Below are 23,514 nucleotides of genomic sequence, written 5' to 3' on the forward strand. Positions count from 1 at the left end.
GGGCAGGTATGGGTTCAGTATCAGTTTCCAGACCGAAATGGGTTCATGATTGGTTCTAGCACCGGTATGGATTCATGATCAGCTGTAGGACCAGTATGGGATCATGATTGGTTTCAGGACAGGTATGGGTTCATGATAGGTTCCTGGGCAGGTATGGGTTCATGATCAGTTTCAGGACCGCTATGGGTTCATGACACGTCCCAGGACCAGTATGGGATCATGATACCTTCCAGGCCCGGTATGGGTTCAGTATCAGTTTCCAGACCGAAATGGGTTCATGATTGGTTCTAGCACCGGTATGGATTCATGATCAGCTGTAGGACCAGTATGGGATCATGATTGGTTTCAGGACAGGTATGGGTTCATGATAGGTTCCTGGGCAGGTATGGGTTCATGATCAGTTTCAGGACCGCTATGGGTTCATGACACGTCCCAGGACCAGTATGGGATCATGATACCTTCCAGGCCCGGTATGGGTTCAGTATCAGTTTCCAGACCGAAATGGGTTCATGATTGGTTCTAGCACCGGTATGGATTCATGATCGGCTGCAGGACCAGTATGGGATCATGATTGGTTCCAGGGCAGGTATGGATTCATGAGCGATTCCAGGACCGGTATAGGGTCAGTATCAGATCCAGGACCGGCATTAGGTTATGTGCAGCTCTTGAACCAGAATTTGTAGCGGATTGGTGTCAGGACTAGTATGGGTTTGGTTTTGAATTTAGGTCTCTTAATGGGTCGTCATAAGAATCTCATTTTAATTGGGTTAAGAGGCCATTTTTTCTACGTACTCTTAAGAGTAAAAGAGATCTTTGAAATTTATTTGCGCAGTCCTGTATCCTGTCCAATTGAACTAGCGATAATAAAATAGCTATTTATTTTGTTGTTGTTTTACTTATTTTTTAAACGTAGTCAAAATTGGAAGTCAAACACGTTTACCGTTCTAAAAACTACAACTGATCTTGCCCACTCCACTATGACGCACAGGGTTTACCCAACGTTTCTCATCATGCTATTTTCTGCAGAATTTAATGGTGATCAGTTTTTCACCTTTTTTAACATGATTTTTGTTGGATATCACAGTACACATGTACAACCATATAGAATAGTTATTGTACGATCGTAGTATACATGTATAACCATATAGAATAGTCAGTTGGAATAAAGCTATTAACCTGAACACATCGTAGTCTGGCAACTAAGTATATAACAATTGGCGACGAGGATAGTTGAAAGCAAGAATGTCTCTCGAAAATCAGAACATTCAATTAGAGATTTTGAAGGCTCTGCAGAAGCTATCAGAAACATCAACGGGTACAAATAATACGGAACGATTCGTGACAATGAACATGACCGAGTTTACCTTCGATCCAGAGAACGGAGGAACTTTTCAAAAATGGTTTCGACGTTATGAAGATTTGTTCGAGTCGGATGCCAAAGATCTGGAAGATGTCGCTAAAGTCAGGCTTTTACTGAGGAAGTTGGATGCACAAGCACACAACCAGTACACCAATTACATCCTCCCGAAACTTCCGAAGGAGCTAACTTTCAAGGAAACTGTGCAAACATTATCGAAAATTTTCGGGTCGCAGAGTTCACTTTTTAGCAGACGTTACCGTTGTCTTCAGCTCGTCAAAACCGAAGCAGATGACATTATTAGTTACGCGGCGAAAGTGAACCGGGCTTGTGAAGATTCAGAATTCCACAACATGAAGGCTGACTATTTCAAGTGTTTAGTATTTATTTGTGGATTGTAAGGTCAAACCTACGCAGACATACGAGCCAGACTACTCTCTCGCATTGATGCCGAAACTGCAGATGCGCCCATTACACTGCAAAATTTGGCTGACGATTTCCAAAAACTCGTCAATTTGAAAGCAGATACCTCCATAGTTGAGCAACAGCCAAACTCATCTACAACGGTAAACGCTCTACATGAGAAGACAGAACATCACCATCACGAACAGTATCGACAGCGGTATCAAGAATCAAAAACATCAGAGCAACCTCGCAGACCATGCTGGCGGTGCGGTTAAATGCACTTTGTTCGAGATTGCCAATACTCGACACACCAGTGTAGAAAATGCAATCGTGTTGGTCACAAAGAAGGCTACTGCGGATGTTTTTCAAAATTCAAACCTGCCGGGGAGGAGAAGACTAACACGAAACCATCAACAAGTGATCAAGGAAAACTGAATGCCAGAGGTGTCTATATTGTCAATCACATCACTCAACACTCCAGCAAAAGAAAATTTGTTCCTGCAACCATCAACGGCGTTACAATCAATCTGCAGCTCGACACAGCAAGTGATATTACCGTGATTTCACAACAAACATGGCAAAAGTTGGGCTCACCGAACATCCTACCAGTGACGATTCAAGCCATCAATGCATCTGGTAAGCCACTCCATTTATCGGGTGAATTCCAGTGCACCATCAACATCAATGGCCAGATTCAACAAGGCAGATGTTTTGTCACTACAGCAGTTAACCTAAACTTGCTAGGGATAAAATGAATTGAACTATTCGAGCTTTGGTCCATTCCAATCGATACGATTTGTAATCAACTAACAACAGAATCGGTCGACCAGCAGATGCGAGAAATTCAAGCGAAGCATGCGGATGTTTTTAAGGATACATTGGGGCATTGCAAGAAAACTAAGGTTAAGCTTTACCTCAAATCAAACGCAAAGCCTGTTTTCTGCCAAAAGCGTCCTGTACCTTTTAACACAATACCTTTGGTTGATGCCGAACTTACTCGATTGCAAAACTTGGGCATAATTGAAACTGTCGATTTCTCCGAGTGGGCAGCTCCAATTGTGGCGATGAGGAAACCGAATGGACGTGTTCGAATATGTGCCGATTATTCAACAGGATTGAATGCTGCGTTGGAGGCAAACCTTATTATCCATTGCCAACACCAGAAGAAATTTTCTCGCAACTTAACGGCAGCACCATCTTGTTTGGACAATTGTTAAGCTTCAAAACCTTGCAATCTATATCGGCGCCGTTTACATTCCACCCGATCTGCGTTCTTCCGAAGAAGTCCTTGACGATTTGCATGAGAGTGTTAGTTTCGTTGCTGGCAAACTTAAATCAAATGATCTTATGGTGTTACTTGGTGATTTTAATTCACCATCACTCTCCTGGCAACCGTTTGCATCGTGCGTTAATCACTTCATCCCTACTGGTGTATCTCGTGAAAATGTTTCTCTGCTTGATGGAATGTCGGTGTTTGCTGCAATTATCTGGCATAAAAAATATACGCGGAAGTCAATTGGACCTTCTATTTGCCAATGCTGCCAATGCTATGCCTTCTTGGAGCGCTGCTCCCCCGCCATAGCTTCACCTGTTCCACTCGTCGCGCTAGACAATCATCATCCTGCTCATGAGACAAGTGTGCTCCTTACGCACTCTCGCCCTGCATCCTCTCAACGAATACCTACGGCTCGTATGTTCAATTTTAGGAAACTGGACTACCAAAAGCTTCATCTTATTTTAGCCGGTACCGATTGGTCCTTTACTGATGCTGACTGTGACATAAATCAAGCTGTAGCAGCGTTTACTAATGTAATCACTTCCGCCTTGCCTTCCTGCTGTCCTCTCCTATCCTGTCTACCGATCCCGTCTTCGCTCCTTTTCCGTACCATAAACTCCTTCCTACTCCTTCGTGTAAAATTGTATACTATAGTCAGTAAGCACTATTGCTGTAACCCAACGTGGCCGAGCAATTAATAAAATAAAAATAAATAAATAAATAAATCTTTAGCATCATAGACCTATCCAATGCCTATCTTCAGCTCGAAGTTGACGACGATTCAAAGCATTTACTAACCATCAATACACATCGTGGATTATTCCGATTCAACCGTCTCGCACCAGGGGTAAAATCAGCACCAGGAGTAGTGGTGGGAGCTCGGAATCGGACCTACCCGATTCCGATTCCGTGTTGGGAATCAATTCCGGAGCCGATTCCGATTCCGGAGCCGATTCCGGAGTCGATTCCGGAGCCGATTCCGGAGCCGATTCCGGAGCCGATTCCGGAGCCAATTCCGGAGCCAATTCCGGAGCCGATTCCGGAGCCGATTCCGGAACCGATTCCGGAGCCGATTTCGGAGCCGATTCCGGAGTTGGCTCCGGAGCCGATTCCGGTGTTGACTCCGGAGCGAAATCAGTCCGGGAATCTCCATGCGAATGGATCTTTTACAAGTAAATTTTGCGGTTATCAATACGTAGTATGATTGGACCCAAACGCCTTTTTTATGGCGATGCCAAAACTGACTCCGTTTGGTAGCCGATTCTAATTTATGAGCCATTTCCGATTCGATAGCCGACTTCGATTCCGGAACCGATTCCGGAGTCGATTCCGAAACCGATTCCGGAGTCGATTCCGAACCGATTCGGAGTCAAACCGATTCCGGAGCCGATTCCGAAGCCGATTCCGGAGCCAATTCCGGAGCCAATTCCGGAGCCGATTCCGGAGCCGATTCCGGAACCGATTCCGGAGCCGATTTCGGAGCCGATTCCGGAGTTGGTCTGGAGCCGATTCCGGTGTTGACTCCGGAGCGAAATCAGTCCGGGAATCTCCATGCGAATGGATCTTTTACAAGTAAATTTGGATTTTTGCGGTTATCAATACGTAGTATGATTGGACCCAAACGCCTTTTTATGGCGATGCCAAAACTGACTCCGTTTGGTAGCCGATTCTAATTTATGAGCCATTTCCGATTCGATAGCCGACTTCGATTCCGGAACCGATTCCGAGTCGATTCCGGAACCGATTCCGATTCCGGAGCCGATTCCGGAACCGATTCCAGAGCCGATTCCGAGTCGATTCCGGAACCGATTCCGATTCCGGAGTCGATTCCGTAACCGATTCCTATTCCGGAGCCGATTCCGGAATCATCTTTGGAGCCGATTCCGGAGTCGATTCCGATTCCGGAGCCGATTCCGGAATCGATTCCGGAAACTGATTCCGGACCTACTAGCCGGAATCGATTCCAGAAAACTGCGGAGCTAGCCGGAATCGATTTCGACAAAAGCTTCATTTTTCCCATCACTAACCAGGAGCATTGCAACGCCTCGTAGATGGAATGATAGCTGATATTCCTGGGGTGCGATCATTCATTGATGATGTTATTGTTTTCGGCAAGGATATGAAATCACACAAGGATTCACTCAACACCTTGTTCGCACGCCTTAAGGAGTACGGATTTCATGTAAAAGCCGAAAAATGCCATTTTTGCAAGACTCAACTTGTGTACTTGGGACACTTTGTAGATAAACATGGTATTCGTCCAGATTCCGAAAAGATCAAGACAATTGCTACGATTCCACCACCAAGCAATGTGTCCGAGCTACGATCTTATCTTGGAGCAGTGAATTTTTACGGAAGATTCGTTCGTAACCTGCACGAATTACGTTACCCTATGGATCAGCTGCTTAAGAAGGAATCGAAATGGAAATGGACATCAGAGTGTCAGGAAGCTTTCGTCAAGTTTAAGGAAGCACTTCAGTCACATTTGCTCCTAACGCACTACGATCCGAAACTTCCGATCATCGTTGCTGCGGACGCATCAAACAAAGGAATTGGTGCAGTCATTTTTCATCAATTTACTGATGGAAAAATGAAAGCAATTCAACACGCGTCACTAACACTTACACCCGCTGAACAGAACTATGGACAACCAGAAAAAGAAGCTCTCGCATTAGTTTACGCAGTATGCAAGTTTCACAAATACTTGCTTGGACGTCATTTCACCTTGCTCACGGATCACAAACCATTACTTTCAATTTTTGGTTCAAAAAAAGGTATACCAATTCATACCGCTAACCGTTTGCAAAGGTGGGCATTTACCATGTTGAATTACGATTTCGAAATTCAATACGTGTCCACACAAGATTTCGGATGCGCAGATCTTTTATCACGATTGATTGACCGAAACAAGCAGCCGGAAGAAGAGTACGTAATTGCAACACTGACTTAAGAAGATGACCTTTCGAGCATTCTGTCCGATACAACACAGAAGGCTCCGATTTCATTTCAAGCACTCCGTAAAGCATCCGCTTCAAGCTCAAAACTACAAGCAGTCTGCAAATTCATTCGTGAAGGTTGGCCGAATTTTTCCACTAATCTTCCAACTGCAATCCAACCTTACTACGCGAGGCGCGAATCATTATCAATAGTCCAAGGATGCGTGATGTTTGGTGACAGAGTTGTTGTACCAAATATATTTCAAAAAAGATTCTACAACAATTTCATCGAGGACACCCAGGAATAGTTCGAATGAAGTCAATCGCTCGAAGCTATGTTTACTGGCCTCGGATAAAGAAATCGAGGATTTTGTTAAATCTTGTAGTCCGTGTGCAATTACAGCGAAAACACCGACAAAGACAACTTTGGAATCTTGGCCCATACCATCAAAACCATGGTTCAGAGTACACATTGACTATGCAGGCCCAGTAGACGGATTCTACTTCCTTGTAATCGTGGATCCACACTCGAAATGGCCGTAAGTTTACGCTACCAGATCAATAACTGCGAGAACAACAATAAGAATTTTGAAACAAATTTTCGCAACTTTCGGAGTGCCAGAAGTTCTCGTGTCTGATAACGGTACTCAATTTACCAGTTACGAGTTTAAGGAGTTTTGCGTTAGTCAAGGCATCAAACACTTGCGCATTGCTCCATATCATCCGCAATCCAACGGGTTAGCTGAACGATTTGTGGATACACTGAAACGAAGTATTCAGTCTAGACCATTACGAACTATATCGTCGCTCCTCAAACCAAGCGAGCACGGAAATGTTGAGCCGAGGAACAGAATGAAGGAAGCCGAATTTTTCAACAAAAAGCACGGGGCAGTGAAACGATGTTATCAACAGGGCGATGCTGTTTATGTCAAGATATATCGTAGAAACTCCTGGCAGTGGGAAGCAGCAACCGTAATCGAGAAAATCGGCAACGTTAATTATAACGTTTTCCTTAAAGAAAAACAGCAGTTAGTACGAACACACACCAACCAGCTGAAATCTCGAATGGCAAACGGGCAAAACATGGCAGAATTTTCAACACCACTATCTGTACTGCTTGATGATTTTGGTTTGAAATCACCTTTACCGTCAGACCAACAATCAACGTCGTCACAGTTTGTTTCCTGTGATGAACCTGTAACAACATCAAGCGATACTGAACTAGCATCTCAGACACTCTGTTCAACTCCAGATCATTCTGAATTGGGTAACATTAGTTCCGAAAATGACAACGCAGAAGAATCCGAGGGAGAAGAACCAGTTGTTCAACAACAAGAGCAGCAATCATCAATTTTGGAAAGAAGTCGAAGAGTTATCAAATTACCAGAATGGTTCAAATCTTACTGGATGCCGAATCCATAAGGGGGGAGATGTTGGATATCACAATACACATGTACAACCATATAGAATAGTTATTGTACGATCGTAGTATACATGTATAACCATATAGAATAGTCAGTTGAAATAAAGCTATTATTCCTGAACACATCGTAGTCTGGCAACTAAGTATATAACAATTTTAAAAAATACGATCGATCATATACGCTCATTTGATCGTACGAGTGATCTTGTCTGTGTTGGAAATAGAACGTCTTAGGTTTTTGGTAAAGTCCGGTGCGTTTACCAGTTAGATCACCAGCTTTTTGTTATGGTGTTATGCCAGCCTATAATAGGTTCCGAGATTTCTTCCGATTGCGTGGTACTTAACAAGTCCTTGCAGCCCTGCTGCGGCGACACATGTGAAAGTGCTACTGTGGTAACGTGGAATTGGTGCGAAATTCGTCCTACGAACCGACGCATCTATCGAATAGACCAGGACTCTCCAAACTACGGCCGGTAGGCCACATATGACCCTCAAAAGCCTGTAACACGGTCCGCGATGCCATTGTAAAGGTTCAAATCAATAGCTTATTTTTGTGACTAATTAATCAACATTTAAATATTTGCTTTTGAAAGACGAAATCAAGATTCAATTAAGGAAAGCTGTAGAAATTCTTGTTATATTCAGTTAGGATTTTCTAGTCAAAACGAGGTTTGAATTTTACCTCATTCTAGAGGTAACGTTAAAATGGCCCTCAACAACGAAGTCGTATGCAATGATAGTCTAATTACCATTAATTGCAATGAAATTAACTCATTTTCGATTAACTCACTACGATACTTTCCAGGTCTTTGTCATATGATGTATGATCAATTAATCAGCGATAAGGATAAGGACGTCCATTGATTTATAATCATAAATTTCTGCCTAAAACGTTGACGGTGCTCTCCATCGGAATGAGAAGTTCTGTGATTGTTTAACAATCCGATTGTTTAACACCACTCTTTTCTCCACATTTCACCCAAACGAATCCATTCCACTTTCTAGCGCAAAATATGTTCATAATTGTATTTCAAATGTACACAACACAACAATTGTTCAACCCAACCGGCTAGGGAAGATAGTAGTAGCTGTACCCATCGGCACTGTTCGCTATGTACCACTGGTGATGGTGATGATGGTGGAGGTTGTTGTGTGGCACAGCCGTCGCAACCGGCTGCGGCTGTGGTGTTGGCAGGGCGGGCAGCATTGGCTGCGGTACGGCTGGCCGGACCGGCGGTGGAACGACCGCAAACGAATGGGCCGACACGATCGACAGGTTGTTGTTGTTGGTGTCCAGCCCGGCATAGGCGCTGGCCGGCGTCGGGATGTGGTTGAACGGCGTGACCACCTCGTACATGTACTCGTGCGGTTCGGGCGACGGTGTGGTCGGATACTCGAGCTCACGCTGCAGATGCCGTATGTACTGTATCGCTACCCTGTGCACAAATGGAAATCCCTTGTAAATGGATCTGGACGACAAACCAAATTGGAAGACATCGCCCAACTCACCGTAAGCACTCAATCTTGGAGTACTTCTTGCCGGACGGCTTCTTGTTGGGCAGCTTCGAGCGCAGCATATCGAACGCACGGTTCATGTCCCGCATCCTGGTGCGTTCCCGGTCGCAGGCGGACTTTTTGTAATCTGCAAGTACACACTGCGTCAGGTGGGTGTTTTTATTCCCCTCCCCGCGTGGCTGCCCTCTCCAAGTCCTTACCTTTCTCAATCTCCATCGCACGCTTGCGCCAAAGGCTGACGTCACAGTGGCTCAGCGCATCGGCCGCCGACGAGGAGGATGAGCTGGACGATGCGATCGTTTTCGTCGTAGGCACGGTCGCACTCGTCGTCGTCGTCATCGTCGTCGCCGTCGCCGTGAAACTCAACCCGGAACCACCCGGAAAGCTCAGCATACCGTCCGTGGCCGACGGCTGGCCCGGATGGCTGGCAAAGGATAGCACCACGTTCGACACCAGTCGATCACTTTCCTCCGCTCCGGCACCGCAGTGGCCGATGCGCGTAAAATCCATCGCGAACACGGGCGTCGGCGAACGGTTCGCATCGTTTGCCTGCAGCAACGTGGCAGGCGGTGACGAGCGGGGTGGCGTTAGCTTTAGCACACTGACCGGGATGCTGGTCCCAGGGAGATGGTCACCGATGGGTGGTGGTGTTACCGGTCGTACCGTGTACAGATGCTCGCTGCTGCTGCCGGTGGTGGTGCTGGTGTTCGTGGTGAGGGTCGTGCTGCTGGTGGCCAGGTTCGTCGTTCGTCGCGTCGGATACCGTCGCTCGTACGGTGGTGAGGTGAAGAGGGGCGGCAGCGTGACCGGCACTGGCGCATACGTGGCAAAGGTGGGCGTGGGAACGTGGATGTATCCGGCGGACGAGACCACCGGCACCGCATCCGAAGGTCGGTGGTGCTGGTGGTGGCTCACATCGTTGCCGCCGGCTGTCGACGGTGCGCTGCAGGCGGTGGCAGCAAATTCGCGATCGTTGGACAGATCGATCGGGATGAGATCGGCTATGTTCATTATGCATTCGACGCTGGTGATCAGGATGGGGAACACACTGCTGGGGCCTTATTTACACGTTGTTTTGTGATTTACATACACGAAAGGCCTCGTTCATTACACTGCGATCGCTCCGAATTTTAGTAACAAGCGATCTTCAACTGTAGCACAACTTGTTTTCTACAAAAATCCCAAAAGAAACTTCTCGCAAACACTTCCCGAGCGGCACTAACCGACACTGTGGCGATCGTTTGCTTCACCAGCGCCCTTAGACATCCGGCACCGGCAACCCTTTTTTCCGCCCAAGGATGGCAACCCTTTTGCGCGGTGTCCGTAACAAAATCGATATGGAAATGTATTGTCACTCTTTATTTATTTCCACGCTCCTTTCTTCGGCACCACGTTTTTCCTCAAACCGTGCCTTGGCCGGGTGGCTCTAAGGCTTTTTTTTGTTTCGCTTCACTCCGTTCAAACGCTGTTATTGCATCGAACTGTTTCCACTCACTCACGAGCGCTAGAAGAAGATCCGGCGACGATCGTCATCCATCCTCCGAGCTCCCGGGGTTTTGTGTGCACAAGTGTTTGTGTTCCCCCGCCTTGGAGAGGGAGGTTACATCGTTTCGCGTCGCTCGTTTTTTCTTTATTATTTTCCATTGCGATGCCGTCGTTGAATGTAGAGCAACATCATGGAGATGAGACATCGTAGAAGGAGGAGAGCGCGCGCTATTGTTCTCAATGCTTGTCGATCATTTATCTTCGCGCATTGCTTTTGAACGAAGACACGGGGTAGAGCACAGGTCACTCAGCTCAGCTACACGTGTTTCCTTTCTTTGAGCGCTTCCGATTCCTTGCTGCCTTGGGATGTGACAGTGTTGGTGAGCAGAGAAAAAGAGACAGAGAGAGGCTCGAGGTGTCAGTGCTTATGCTGCGAGCTTTTGCGTGAAGTGAAATTGTTTGCGCAAAAACAGGTAGATTCTTCTAATGCAAGGATGCGTTTGAGTGCATTTTTGTATTTAATGCTTATTAATTTAATATGTATATATTTTACTTGCCCGTCCCTCGTTTTTGTTTGTAGAATTACATTTTGCATTTCCTTTTCTACAAAATAATAACACAAATTTTATTTTTTATTCATCACGTTTATTCATCACCGTGCATTTAGTTTTACTTGCAGTAAGCAAAGCAACGACGCGGCTAAAAATAAAATAAAATAAATAAATGTTTCCACAGCACCACCACCAACCGAAGTATCCGGTTCCGTGTTGGTGTGGCTTGGGGGGTGAAGTAATTCGCGGAACAGGTACTTGCGTACCGTTCAAATCCATAGAAGCACTGCTGCCGAACGCGGAAAATGATTAGCGACGTGTGTGACGCCGCCCTTATCATAATCCTCTAAAGTACCGATAATTGCATGCCCGAATGCGACCGACCGCGATGTGTATTTGCCCACAATCGTCGCTAATTCGGCTTAGCCGCCTTCTTATCTTTGCCCTTCTTCTTCGCTCCCTCCGCCCCGTTCGCACTATCGCCGGGCAGCTTTACTGTGAACTCGTAGTTCAGCTTCCTGGGCGTAAGGAACAGGTTAAGCACCTCATCCGTCACTTCCTTCCGCCGGTTCTGATGCTCCTCCACGATCGGTTGCAGCGTGTCGATCGCGATCTTCTTCATTTCGCCGCTGAGCAGTTCGCCCTTGCCGTACGCGACCCGGATGCGCTCCAGCTCGGCATCGTCCTCCAGGAAGAACCGCAGCAGCTGGAAGCTCACGTCAATGTCCGTGTTGCCACCGTGCTCCCGGTGCTCCTCGAGCGTTTGTCGCCCGCCCGAGAACGCGTGCTTGTTGATCTTCGTCTTGATCTGCTTGGCCGTGTCGGTTAGGAAGACGGCCGAGTTGGTATCGCTGGCCGACATTTTCGTCCGTGCGCCCTGCAGCGCGGGGAAAAAGCTCGAATGGATAAGGGCCGGCTTGGGGAAGCCGAGCCGGGGCGATACGTCACGCGTCATGCGGAAGTAGGGATCCTGATCGATCGCACAGGGAATCAGCACGGGCAGCTTGTCCGTGCCGAAGATGAAGGGAAAGGTGGTCGAGAACGCGGGTGCTGCCTGGGCCGCCGGAAACCCGATCTTGCCAATCACGTCCGAGTCGCCGAACCCGAATATGCCCTTCACCTGGTTGAACGTGACGCACTTCTGGATGCGTATAATGTTCTGGTAGAACTGGGGACACTGGCCCATAAAGTCCAGGTTGGAAAAGATGAACGTTTTGCTCGGATCGAACCCAATCGCAATGATATCCTTGGCGTTTTCGCGCGCCATCCGCATCGACTGCTCGACGGTCAGGTCTTTCCACAGCGTCTTCTCATCGTCGGTCAGCTGAATGACCAGCGGCACATCGAACGCTTCCTGCAACCATCTGCAATGAAGGCGAATGTTTGCATCATTGTTCCCTTTGGCAACACCTCCCCCCCACTTCACCGCACTTACTTCGTCACGATAAAGGGCACCAGGTGACCTAAATGCATCGAGTCCGACGACGGTCCACGGCCGGTGTAGAGGTAAAACTTCTTGCCCGCCTCTACCGCATTCAGCAGTGTGTGTAGGTCACGGTGCGAAAAGAATATACCACGACGGATCAGATGGTGAACCGGTTTTCCCGCGACCTTTTCGAGCCGCTCGATCAGTGCCGCATCGATATGTGAACATCCGAACCGCTCTATTGTGGGGAGCGGCGGGTTTGGGGAACATGGTCGGAAATTGAATTAGTTAACTATTCTGTATCGTGTAAGAATCGTTCCACGAACACTGCCGGCACATACTTATCAACTTATCGTAATCAATTCCCGCATCGGATGAGCTGGTAACAGTCCATGGATCAACCACGTCTTCCGCGACCGGGGCGGCGGCGGCACCTTCAGCGCTGGTGTGATTTTCCTCCAGCTTCAACTGCTCTACGTCCGGAAGATTGCTCATGATTTCCTGTCCTAATATTGCCGCACTTTCATTCAAACTCTGATGGTCACTGGCAGAATTTCCGTGCTGTGCGAAAGTGTGATTTTCTCTGCCAACACACCGCGCTGCCGACCGTGTATATTATGACAGGAGGATTTGTTGTGGTGGGCTAATTGATGGCTGACAGCTGGAATGCTTTGTACTAAATTTTAAAATGCAGTTTTATTTTCTTATTTCTAGATAAATTTGCAAACAAAATGTTTCTGTTACGTTGTTTTTCTCATAAAAATGCAAATTATGTTGTTAGATAGTTAAAACAAAAGAAAAACCCATTTCTCTCCACGTTGTGCTAAACGGTATTTTCAAAACAGCGCAACGTTGGCTGTCATTTATTTCCAAACATTTCCGCTGCAGAGCCTGCAAGCGCTGTTGCACCATCTGTCAAAGTGCAAAATTAGAAAAGAGAGAAGAAAAAAGATAACCAAAAAAGAAACAAATTGTTTAGCTAATGTTTTCCCGGATAAATGCTGCGGTGCATATTAGTTTTCTAAGCTTATCGGTGTATTTTTAAACGTTTGCACTTGTGCACGTGTGGCTGCAACTCAACCATACGCCCGGTCACGATGGCAACCGACCTGCTCAAGGGGTGCGACGACCTGCAGAACGAGCTGGACCGTGCGAGAAACAATCTCAAAGGGCTGAACGATAACATCCGGAGAATATTCGGACGCGATCCGTCCAACGCAGAGCCTTACAACAATGGGCGGGAGGATGGTGGCGGTAGCGGCGGCGGCGGCGGACCGAACACACCGAACGGGGGGCAACAAAAAGGGGGGTTCGCCATGAAGGAGGGCTACGATGCGCGGAAGCGAAACTCGCTCGGCTTCGACTTGCCCCATGCGATGGGCCCGCGCCGGGACCACGCCAGACCGTACCCCGAATCCGGTGGCCACCCGAATCCGGCCAAACGACGTGCCATGGGGGAAACGAAATCCGTGTTCAGTCGCCTGTCCGGGCCACCGAACCGTGACGTAGAGTACGAAAAGCCGCGACTGTTTTCACGCGTCATCAAGGAGCAACCGTCCAAGGAGGACATCGTGGCGGCACAGGGCTCGGACGAACGGTCCCGGGCCCGCAATCGGCGCATCTTTGGCTCGCTGCTCGGCACGCTGCAAAAGTTCTCCCAGGAGGAGTCGAAGCTGAAGTCAAAGGAGGAGAAAAAGGCCATGATCGAGAAGAAGCTGGAGGAGCAGGAAAAGATGGAGCGGGAAAACATGCAGAAGGAGAAGCAGTGCCTGTTTACCGACCGGAAACGGCAGCAGCTCGAAATACGCGCGCTAGAAACGAAGATGGCCAAGCTGAAGGCGCTGGAGGTGTGGGAAAACTCGAAACGGCCGCTGCAGAACTTTATCAAAACGAAAACCAATCCACCGATCTTCTACCTGCCAAAGCGGATGAATGCTGCCATGGAGAAGAAGCTGGCCGAATGCCAGAAGGAGCAGCAAAGTGAGTGAAATGCAATCGAGCGTTCGCAGCGTTCGTGTACGAGTCAAAGGTTTGTTTTCATTTTCCTTCATTTCCAACAGAATTGATGGACGAGAAGCGACAGGAAGTGATGGAAAGTATTGAGGCGGTCGAGGAACGGTTCAAGGCTGACATCAAATCGCTGGAGGAAAACAATGGCAAGGACCGTACCGGTGCCGCCGGGTACGATCGGATGAAAGCAGCTTCCGGCAGCTTTGATGACAGTTTCGGCACGGGCTCGAAGCACGATCGCATCAAGATGGAGGAAGACGACGAGGACGATGATCCGCACAGTGCGTACCAGTACGAGCAGGACGAACAGCCCGACGTTCCTGAGGGCCCCGCACTTCCGGCCTCGATGGTGTCACGGTTTAAAATTACTATTCACAACACTGACCACAAGCAAGGTAAGAAAGTGTTTGCAATGGTGACGCGCAATGGCGACGTACATTTTAAAGCCATTTTTAAATCGATAATTGCAGATACTGCAGAACGGCGGGACGTTTCGGCGGAAGAGTTGAAGTCCACACGAGTGCAGGCATCGGAAAGCATAGTAATGGATGTGGACGATTCCATCGCAGAGCCGAATGAACGTTCCGAAAAGAGCCCTAAAAGGCGCAAGAGCTCCATCGACCGATCGGCAAAGAATATTCAAATCACGTTCAGAACGTCCGCCAATGCCGATAATAATAATTGATCGTGTTCAGTCAGGCGCTCGCAAGCTGCAGGAAGGAATTAGTCTCCCATCAGTTTGCGTTTTGTTCGTTTGTTTTTGCAGGAACAGTACAAGCGCCCCGCGTGGCAGTCGCCGTGGCGACGTTACCTTCCAGTAGGCCACACACACACACACGAACACAAAGACCATATTTTTATAACATACAGGATGATACTCAGATAGAGAGGATGGTCAATGTAAAGGCAGGAGGTAATTTCTTTTTTTCCATCAGAGCAATAATCTGTTCTTAGCTCAGGGCCAGCTCATCAAGGAAGCAAAACGTTCTTTTCGTTTTAGATCCATACACTCGGTGAGTAGGGAACAGCATAATCGATCCTTTATTTTTCTTTTCAAACTATCTAAAAATACCATTTCAGTCCACTTTTATCAGTTCTGTATTGCTCATGAAATTCGTCATAAAATGTTGTTCTCCCGCATCAGCATCGAGCAACAATCGTGTACACTTCTTTCGAATCCCCTCCCCGCTTTTCATGCAGAGGAACACGAGAATAAGAGTAATCATTAGGCGGTTAAGGTGTACGATATAACTCATGTTTGCCGTTGCTGTACCAAGGCGGTACAGTGGGCAACATACAAAAAATGCAACAATACCGTATCGCTTGTAGCAGGTAAAGTTTACCTCGTAAGATAGACGCTAAGGGCGCTGATAGGGATGATAGGGATGAACTCAAACTCACCTATTTACAGGCCGTGCAGTGCGTTATCGATACCGTAACATAATTTAGTGAAAGAATTACACATTACACTTAGCATGTAATAAACCGGTTTTCATACTTCCCGTACGTGGCGTTTCGGATTAGCATTTAGCAAACGGTCGAGAGCTGCCGGAACGGAACGTACAGTAGTGCACAGAATCCTTTTGTTTATCGAATTAGTATGTACTTTTATTAACTATTCTCACTTATGCAAAAATTTACAACTTTAAAAGCAAATTCCTGTCCTCTTTTTTCTTCCTCTTGTCGTTTTCCTTTCCAATTCTGTTCGTGTTCCTGTACTGATGAATTAAATGTACTTGCTTGATTGTTAACTTTATTAATCTACTTCCGTTCGATTCACTCCAATTCCTATGCTTACGGGGTGTTTGCTTATGGGGACCAAAGCATTCCAGAGCTGCCTGGTTGATTCTAGTTTTACGGCTAGTTTTACTAGTTTAGTAGACCTATGGTATATTAAAGTACTCTTTTACAACTCTGATCTACGCCGGATGTGTTGCGGTCACGAATAGTAATGAAATTATGCATCCTGCCTATCATTTGCTGCATTGTGAACGTTCCCTATCGTAGTGGTAATTATATCAACGGCAGCCCTCCCTCCTCCCTGTGCATCGGTCTATATCTGTGTTTAACTCGTTCGCTTACTGAACTTAATTAGGTGAATTTTGTTTTCCGTAATGCGTTGCTACCGCAACAGCCCAGCAGAAAGACGTACTTTTACATGGCATTTGTCAGTCTTCGGGCTGGCCCAAATTCATCGGTACATAAAAGGGAAGAGAGCGATAACACTCTACCAGTATTAGGGGATGTAAAGACTCAACTCCCAGCAAATCCTATCCTGCGATAGAAACCGATCACTTTTGCGGAATGCAAAGGATGGATGAACGTGCGCTACCTTGTGTATGCTAAATAGTTGAATAGACCGCGCTGTGCAAATGAAATCTTTCGTTTGTAATGTTTGTTTTCGCTTTCCTGTTGGACGTGTGATGATGATCGATCATGTCCGCAGACACTTCCAAGGATCGGTGACGAGAGTTCGGTATAGATTCACCCAACCATTATACTGCATGTAACACAGGCACACACACAGCACCGTTGGGTTATGTACAAGTTTGCTGTTGTGCGCATTTGTGCGATGCAGTGCTCGGTGTAACCTCCCTCCCCCGCACATCATTACTCAACCAATCGATCTTCGTGCTCGCTTAGGGGACGCGAAATGGGATGGAGGTGTAAAAAATCTAGCAGCAATGTGCCGGTTGTGGTCGCAGCTTTTACATATTGCTCGGTGGGCCGCGCGGCCGATGTCCGTGCAGTCCGGAGTGCCGGGAACCGGGCCGGCTGTGCACGATCGCGTAATGGTCCGAATCGATCGGCAGCGATCGGTTCGAGTGAATCGTGCTGCCACCGCTCGTGTAGCCCTTGTTGTGGCCGCCCTCGCGCCCACCGTGCAGCGAGTACCGGGAGCCGTACTGCGACCCGTGCCAACTTCGGTACGGATCGTACTCTTCGATGATCGACGGTTCCTTCTCGATGATCTGTTGAAGGGTGGAGGGGTTGAATAAACGGGGAAAAGAGATATCGAGTTAGTAGTGTTCTTTGTACACTTTGTGCTAGTGTTGGGTGAATATGATTCAGATTCATGAATTCGAATGAATCTTTATGATTATGAAATGAATCTGAATCTCGGTTGGAATAATTCATGAATCTCAAAGATTTCGGAAAGATGGAAGAATCATAACTCCCGAAAGATTCATGAGTCTGAAAAATTCTTAATCTCAAAAATTCTTATATCTCGAAGGATGTATCTCAAGGGATTCATGAATCTCTAAACATTTATAGAGCTGGAGCTTATTATTCTTATTCTTGGCGTTCTTGGGGCTTATTATATGTTTTAAATGGGATTGGGCAAATTCAATATTTTTAAATTCAGATATCTCTTAACATCCATGAATCCCCTGGGTCTATTTTAATGGATTTATGAATCTTAAAGATTCGTGAATCTTTGACGATTCATGTATCTTTCGAGATCCATGAATCTTTAGAGATTAATCAATCCTTGGAGTTTCATGAATATTTAGATATACATGAATCTTTGAAGAATTCGATTCGAATTTCGAATCACTCATCACTGAAGATTCATATGAATGATTCTCAACGAAAGATTCATGAAACCCAACAATACTGTATAATGTACGACAAGGCCAAACTTACCTCAGTCTGCGCACAGCTGCAGCTCATGGCCGTGCAGAGGAAGATGTTCATCAGCAGCATGATCAGGAACAGTACGCCGAGCGCGATCGTTAGCCAAAGCAGCCAGTGCGGACGGATCCCAGTGTCATCGCAGATCGCGGAGATTACTGTGCAAAGGGTAGGGAATGGGCGATTAGAATCGATTGAAAAAGGCCATTACAAGCCAACAGTCCATCAGTCAGTCAGTTACCCGGTGCGAAGGCAGGATCGATCACGAAAACGGTCGTCGCCGCCAGCAGCATTCCGTCGTCCATCTGGCCGAGAGCGCGGGCCGACTTGACGAATGCGTTCGCGTCCCCGGTACAGATCGCCTCGTCTAGCTCGGGACACCGGCCGTTGCACTGGACCACGTCGCACTGGAAGTGCACCTCGGAGCCTTCGGAAAACTTGAACATCGACATGATCTGGGCGGTGGCGCTCGTACCATCGGCACTCGTCCGGAACCGCGTCATCGTGTCGTTCTTCAGCGGACAGCTGCGTGGCGAGTTGGGAGAGCGGGGGAGAAAAAGTGTTAAAATCCTATCCCGCCTTTGTGGCAGCCAAATCGTTCACTCACCCGCGATCGTCAATCAGCGCCACGGACATGTTCTTCTTGTTGAAGGCGAAGCAGTTCTTCACGCGTATCCCGTACGTCCCGTTCGGGTTGGTAACTTCCGCCTTGATGGTGTACTCCCGGTTGTAGACCGTTTCCCGCACGCGCCGGCCCGTGCTGTCCAGGAACTTGAGGGCCACCGCACCGCTGTCGTCTCTGTCGAGGGAGAAGCGAGATTAGCGTAATGGTGCATTAGACGTGCAGCGGATACGTGTGAGGCTAATCTAGGCGAGCGAGTAATTTGGGTAGATTCTTCACGCAATCCCACGTCGGTGGAGCTTGATTGATGAAGACATTAGCAAACGTCTCAGCGCACCGATCGGAAACGGAAAGTACAGTACGGCGATCGAAACGCACCAGTGTCTGCCACTCAATAAGGAAAGGATCGAGCTTGCCAGTACCCCACATGGTCACCGCTCGCTGGTACAAGAACGGCACCGTGTGCGGGGGTTGCGTCCACCCATCAATTGCTTCAATATTCATGAAGGCCACTGTTATGGATTGTTCCTTCGCATTCGACTTTGTCTCCGCTCCGCGTCCGTCCGGGCTTCGATCGCCAATTCTGCTATCGACCGTCAGGGTCGTGAGCGGTGTTTTTTTTGCAGAAAACATTCCATGTACATATATTTTACACCTACGGACACCTTGACTCTTTCCTCGGTTCCACCATTCTGGGCCGTTCTGGCTTCCCTCCCATGCGTGCGGAGGGAACTGCATATGTGTCTGTGTGACGCGCGTTCTAGCACCATCATGACACGTTTCTATCTCATTAGCACTAATCGCGCCCGGGTGGCGTAATATCGCATTCTACACCACCGTGTGCGTGTGTCTTTCTCCACGACGATCATCCGCGCAAGATGTTCCTGTAGGCCTGTAGGAAGATATGCAATTGCTGCGACTTCTTACCTTGCGAATCCTGTTTTGCCACAAGTGATAACGTAGAATTTGTCGTCCGCCAGCTCCAGCGTTTTGTGCACTCGGACGGCCAGCTGCACCGAACGTTCTTCCGTGCGCTGTGCGGGAAGATGGGAAGCACACAGTATTGCCAGCGGTTAGAGAGGATGGATGGGAGCTCGTTAAAATGTAATAACAAATTGTACAAACCCTCGCGCGCGCGGCGTCTGACAGCTTTATGAGCTGTTTATCGGACGCACCGGCAACGCTCGATTGGCTCCGACGTTTTATTAATGAGTTTTGGGTTAGTGTGGAAGCAGCGGCAGCATTAGCGAAGCGGCATGAGGTGGGGGGGGGGGCAGGAAAGAAGAGCTGTTGCACATAATATTGGCCTTTTTTTAATGTAACAAGCATTCCGGGAAGGTGTGTAGAAGTTCAACTAGAGTCCGAACAACGAAAGACTCAACAATAAGCGACGAACCCGGTGTGCATGATCGTTTTGGTTCCGTTGAAGTTGAAGGTTGATCGTTTGAAGTAAAACTAGCCCATACACAAGCACCACACTCGCACTGTAGCCTTTCGAAAAATTTAAAGCGAACAAAAGCCCAAATCTGGAACGCACTTGTCCATGCCATGAACACTTTACCATCGAAGTACCATCGAACGGGGAGGGAAGTGGTTCCTTCAAGCCTCCCAAACGGTTGCACTTGAGATGAAAAGTGGAAACTTTTGTTATTACTTTCCCTGCTTCACAGGGGAACAGTGCTGGAGTCAGCTGACCTAAAATTTGCAATTCTCACCTCATGCTGCCGCGACTATTGCCTGCTGGTGATGCGGCGGGCGATCGCGGATCGTCTTGATGAGCATGATGGTGGTCGTTTTTCCGTTTGTTCCACATCTGTCCGGTCGGTGGTGGAATGTTACGCCCGATACGCCGGGGTGCGGGTTTCGGTTTATCCATTGAAGTAGCAGAAAGTGTCCAAAACTGTGCTGCCCATCTACACATCGCCACCAACGTGTCGGACGTAAAGGAAGCGGTAATTGGGCCACGGGTAAGCATGGTGGGCATGTTCGCTAAAGATCCCCTGTTTGTGGCCATGAAAAGCTCACGATACATTCCGATCGATCATCGGTTTAAGCGGCTTTAGCGTTAGCAGTGGAATGCTTATTAATTTGGAATTGATTTTGTTCAAATTCCATGTGCTTGGCTGGTGATGATCATTTTTCAATGTATCCCCTCCTTCCGGCCTGACCTGACCTAAAATCCGCAGCCCTTCCGTGATGTGGCGGCCTCACTCGAACGAGCGCACGCAAGCGTCTTGACGCGTCCTCGTCGATTGAATCTTTGATTAAACGCTCCTATCGATGTTGGTTTTTACGAGAATCATCGCGCTGACCTTGCGAGCCGGGTGGGACGTAAACGGTGCTGAACGAAGGCTTTACATTGCGTCAACAATACACCGAACGGGGGGATAGCTGGGTGGGTGGTATTGTGTGTGTGGAGGGGTTCTTTGACCTTCGTGCCTGACCTTCATAGGAAATGGTGCACCATAAAAGCATGCTGCAACCGGTAAGGTACCACACGCCTCTGGGTAGTGTGGAGTTACCGCCAGCACTTCTTCTTTGTGGGTCGATAGCTAATAATGGTAATAATGAATAAAAAAACACAACCTACCGATCACGAGCACGAATGCACTTCATCCCGTTGCTGAATGCACCGTCGGGCGCTGAATGCGCAATAACAAATCATCGCACCGATCAGGTTTGATGCTGTGCTGATCGGTTTCTTTGTCTTGGGTGTCTTGCTCCTCCCACATGCACACACACACACACACACACACACACACACACACACACACACACACACACATACACACACACACACACACACACACACAATGGTGAACACTCGATCCCTAGGTATTTCTTGTTGGAGTTGCCCTGGGTGAGCGTTCGCTGCACGGCAAGGGAAGAAGTCATCAGCCGCATACGCTTAAAAGCTTTTGTGCCGGGTTGTGCCCGAAAAGTTAGACAAGGGTCAGTGCATGCTAATGACAAGAATGACGATTGGCGAGGCGAAGAGAGAGAGAGGGAGAGGGAGCCTTGGGAAGAAAGGACGGCCATATCTTAATGAGTTCTTCGAGGCAAACGAACTCCAGAAGAAACGGTGGTATGTCCGCTGAAGCTGACCTAGCCTGCCCACAGCATAACAACACCACACGCATGAACGCTTCAAACGGTGAAGAATTCAACGCACAAACAAAAAACGATCACGCGAACGCATCGGCAATGTGCGGGGAGTTTGCACGAGAAAGCGAAAGTGAAAAATCATCTCAATTATTACGAACCGTGGTGTGCGCGCTCTTCTGGTCTCGCGGCCCCGGTCCGAACCGATCGATCGGAAGATTGATTTTGCAATCGCAATAAGCGTTTCGCAAAACGGGCCCAACAGACCCGGAGCCGCGGACTGCCCAGGCCCGCTGACAGACGGGGTAAGATCGATGTGAGTGGATACGCTTTTTGTACGCTGTCAGCAACAGACGGGGCGATTTGCTTTTTTCCCCTTGCCTTTGTGTGTGCTCCGGATCCGAAGCTCTCCGTTTGTCATCGGAATCGGACTGAGATGATCGATTGAAGTTAGGGGCGCGGTGCAGCCATGGTCGGTCGTTGCTCGATTGACTGTTGGGGTTGAGTTTTTCCTTCCCCTCGCTTCGCTTACACATGTTCCCGTAGTTCCAGGACCAGCGAAAACTTTCTCTAGGGATCGATTTACAATGTTTGTTTGCAATTGCGTTACTTTTGTGTGTGTGTGTGTGTGTGTGTGTGTGTTCGTTTTCAAACGGGCAACATTGAGACACGCCGCCACACGTCGATGGCTGGGTGGGTACGAGGCGATTGCCCGTCCCAGGGGAGGATTAATCAAAGCAAAGCGAGTGGTTACGATGAGCTGTGGCGCTGCAGCTGTCAAGCCATGTTAGTGTACATTTCACATTTTCCTATCGGCTTAGTATCGCTTGAATTAATTGCATATAGAGCTGGTCAGTGGTAATATTAATGGAGAGTACTTTTATTTGATAGAACTGTAGAAGAACGTGAAGATCTTCTCGGTAAGGGTGGGGAATTCTATATCAGATTAATAACGTTCGCATTAAAAAATAATGGCACATTATTGTCGATTTTTCATGGGTTTATCTTCAACTCCACAACAATGAAACGTTAATTGCATTTTCAATAAGCAGTATCACATGAGTCAGCAGACTAAATTTGACACCTATCTATCAGTCGAACTATGGCACCCTTTTTGCATCCTTGGACACAATCTCCTTGGAAATTCCTATTGGATTTGTCCAACAAAGGTGCTATAGAGTCAATTCCCTATTACATTAAGTTCATTTCACGGAAGAAAGAGTCAATAAGGTGTCCCACAGCTATGAGAACTCCTGGAAAATCCTGTAAGCCTGTTCCGGCATCGACAACATCTTGGTATGCCAACAATACAACTATCATCGAAATAAAGACGATAATGGCCGAATGGTCGACAACACTGAGCGACTTGAGGTTTAAAGGAAGCTGAAAATAAAGTCGCTACCTCCCTACGTTCGCTTGGCCAGTTGGTCGATGCAACCGGCCAAACAGTGAAATAAATAGTAAATAGTCCACTGGCCTCTCAGCGGCAAGCAATGGCACCAAAACTCAATGTGATCATTTCAATCGAATTTTGGTGGAATTTCGATATGACATCCAAGTCCGCGAACCTGGTCCAACATCCTCCACCTATGTCCTATCGTACTTTTCTAGACCAACATGATGCAAAAGCTCTATCCCAACAATTTTGTCGCGAATTCTTGAGGAAGAATTGATAAATCAAAGACTTCAAAACAAGCCCGCACGCATGTGTTTGTCCGACATGGCGAAAATTAAATAAACATGCAGGTTTCAAAGGATGTTGATGGAAAG

The 23,514-nt window shown here is 47.6% G+C and overlaps 4 protein-coding genes across 7 annotated transcripts in view; 1 reads left to right on the top strand and 3 right to left on the bottom strand.

Moving 5' to 3' along the window:
* Nucleotides 1–8,408: 8,408 nt before the first annotated feature.
* On the bottom strand, nt 8,409–10,393 carry LOC120894812 (mucin-5AC). The gene is made up of 3 exons (XM_040297647.1): nt 9,113–10,393; nt 8,907–9,039; nt 8,409–8,833 (listed from the first exon to the last, which is right to left on the bottom strand). Exons 1-3 carry the CDS (start codon nt 9,921–9,923, stop codon nt 8,467–8,469), a joined length of 1,311 nt encoding a protein of 436 aa, XP_040153581.1. The 5' UTR covers nt 9,924–10,393; the 3' UTR covers nt 8,409–8,466.
* Nucleotides 10,394–11,020: 627 nt separating this feature from the next.
* Nucleotides 11,021–12,990, bottom strand: LOC120896483 (tryptophan--tRNA ligase, cytoplasmic). The gene is made up of 3 exons (XM_040300642.1): nt 12,716–12,990; nt 12,384–12,612; nt 11,021–12,312 (listed from the first exon to the last, which is right to left on the bottom strand). The coding sequence occupies exons 1-3, from the start codon at nt 12,867–12,869 to the stop codon at nt 11,361–11,363; spliced, it is 1,335 nt and encodes a 444-aa protein (XP_040156576.1). The 5' UTR covers nt 12,870–12,990; the 3' UTR covers nt 11,021–11,360.
* Nucleotides 12,991–13,291: 301 nt separating this feature from the next.
* On the top strand, nt 13,292–15,890 carry LOC120908795 (pinin). Its single transcript, XM_040320155.1, has 3 exons — nt 13,292–14,354; nt 14,435–14,779; nt 14,855–15,890. Exons 1-3 carry the CDS (start codon nt 13,472–13,474, stop codon nt 15,067–15,069), a joined length of 1,443 nt encoding a protein of 480 aa, XP_040176089.1. The 5' UTR covers nt 13,292–13,471; the 3' UTR covers nt 15,070–15,890.
* Nucleotides 15,891–15,965: 75 nt separating this feature from the next.
* LOC120908796 overlaps nt 15,966–23,514 on the bottom strand; it is a 43,304-nt gene continuing 35,755 nt past the window's right edge. For all 4 annotated transcript variants that reach the window (XM_040320159.1, XM_040320156.1, XM_040320158.1 and 1 more), the window contains exons 4-8: nt 19,570–19,676; nt 18,628–18,819; nt 18,262–18,545; nt 18,033–18,178; nt 15,966–17,356 (exon numbers count right to left, since the gene is read on the bottom strand). In XM_040320159.1, coding sequence (XP_040176093.1) covers nt 17,093–17,356; nt 18,033–18,178; nt 18,262–18,545; nt 18,628–18,819; nt 19,570–19,676 — 993 coding nt within the window. In that variant the 3' untranslated portion in view covers nt 15,966–17,092. The remainder of the gene's footprint in view (nt 17,357–18,032; nt 18,179–18,261; nt 18,546–18,627; nt 18,820–19,569; nt 19,677–23,514) is intronic.

Source organism: Anopheles arabiensis, chromosome 2, assembly GCF_016920715.1.
Source record: "Anopheles arabiensis isolate DONGOLA chromosome 2, AaraD3, whole genome shotgun sequence".
NCBI lineage: Eukaryota > Metazoa > Arthropoda > Insecta > Diptera > Culicidae > Anopheles > Anopheles arabiensis.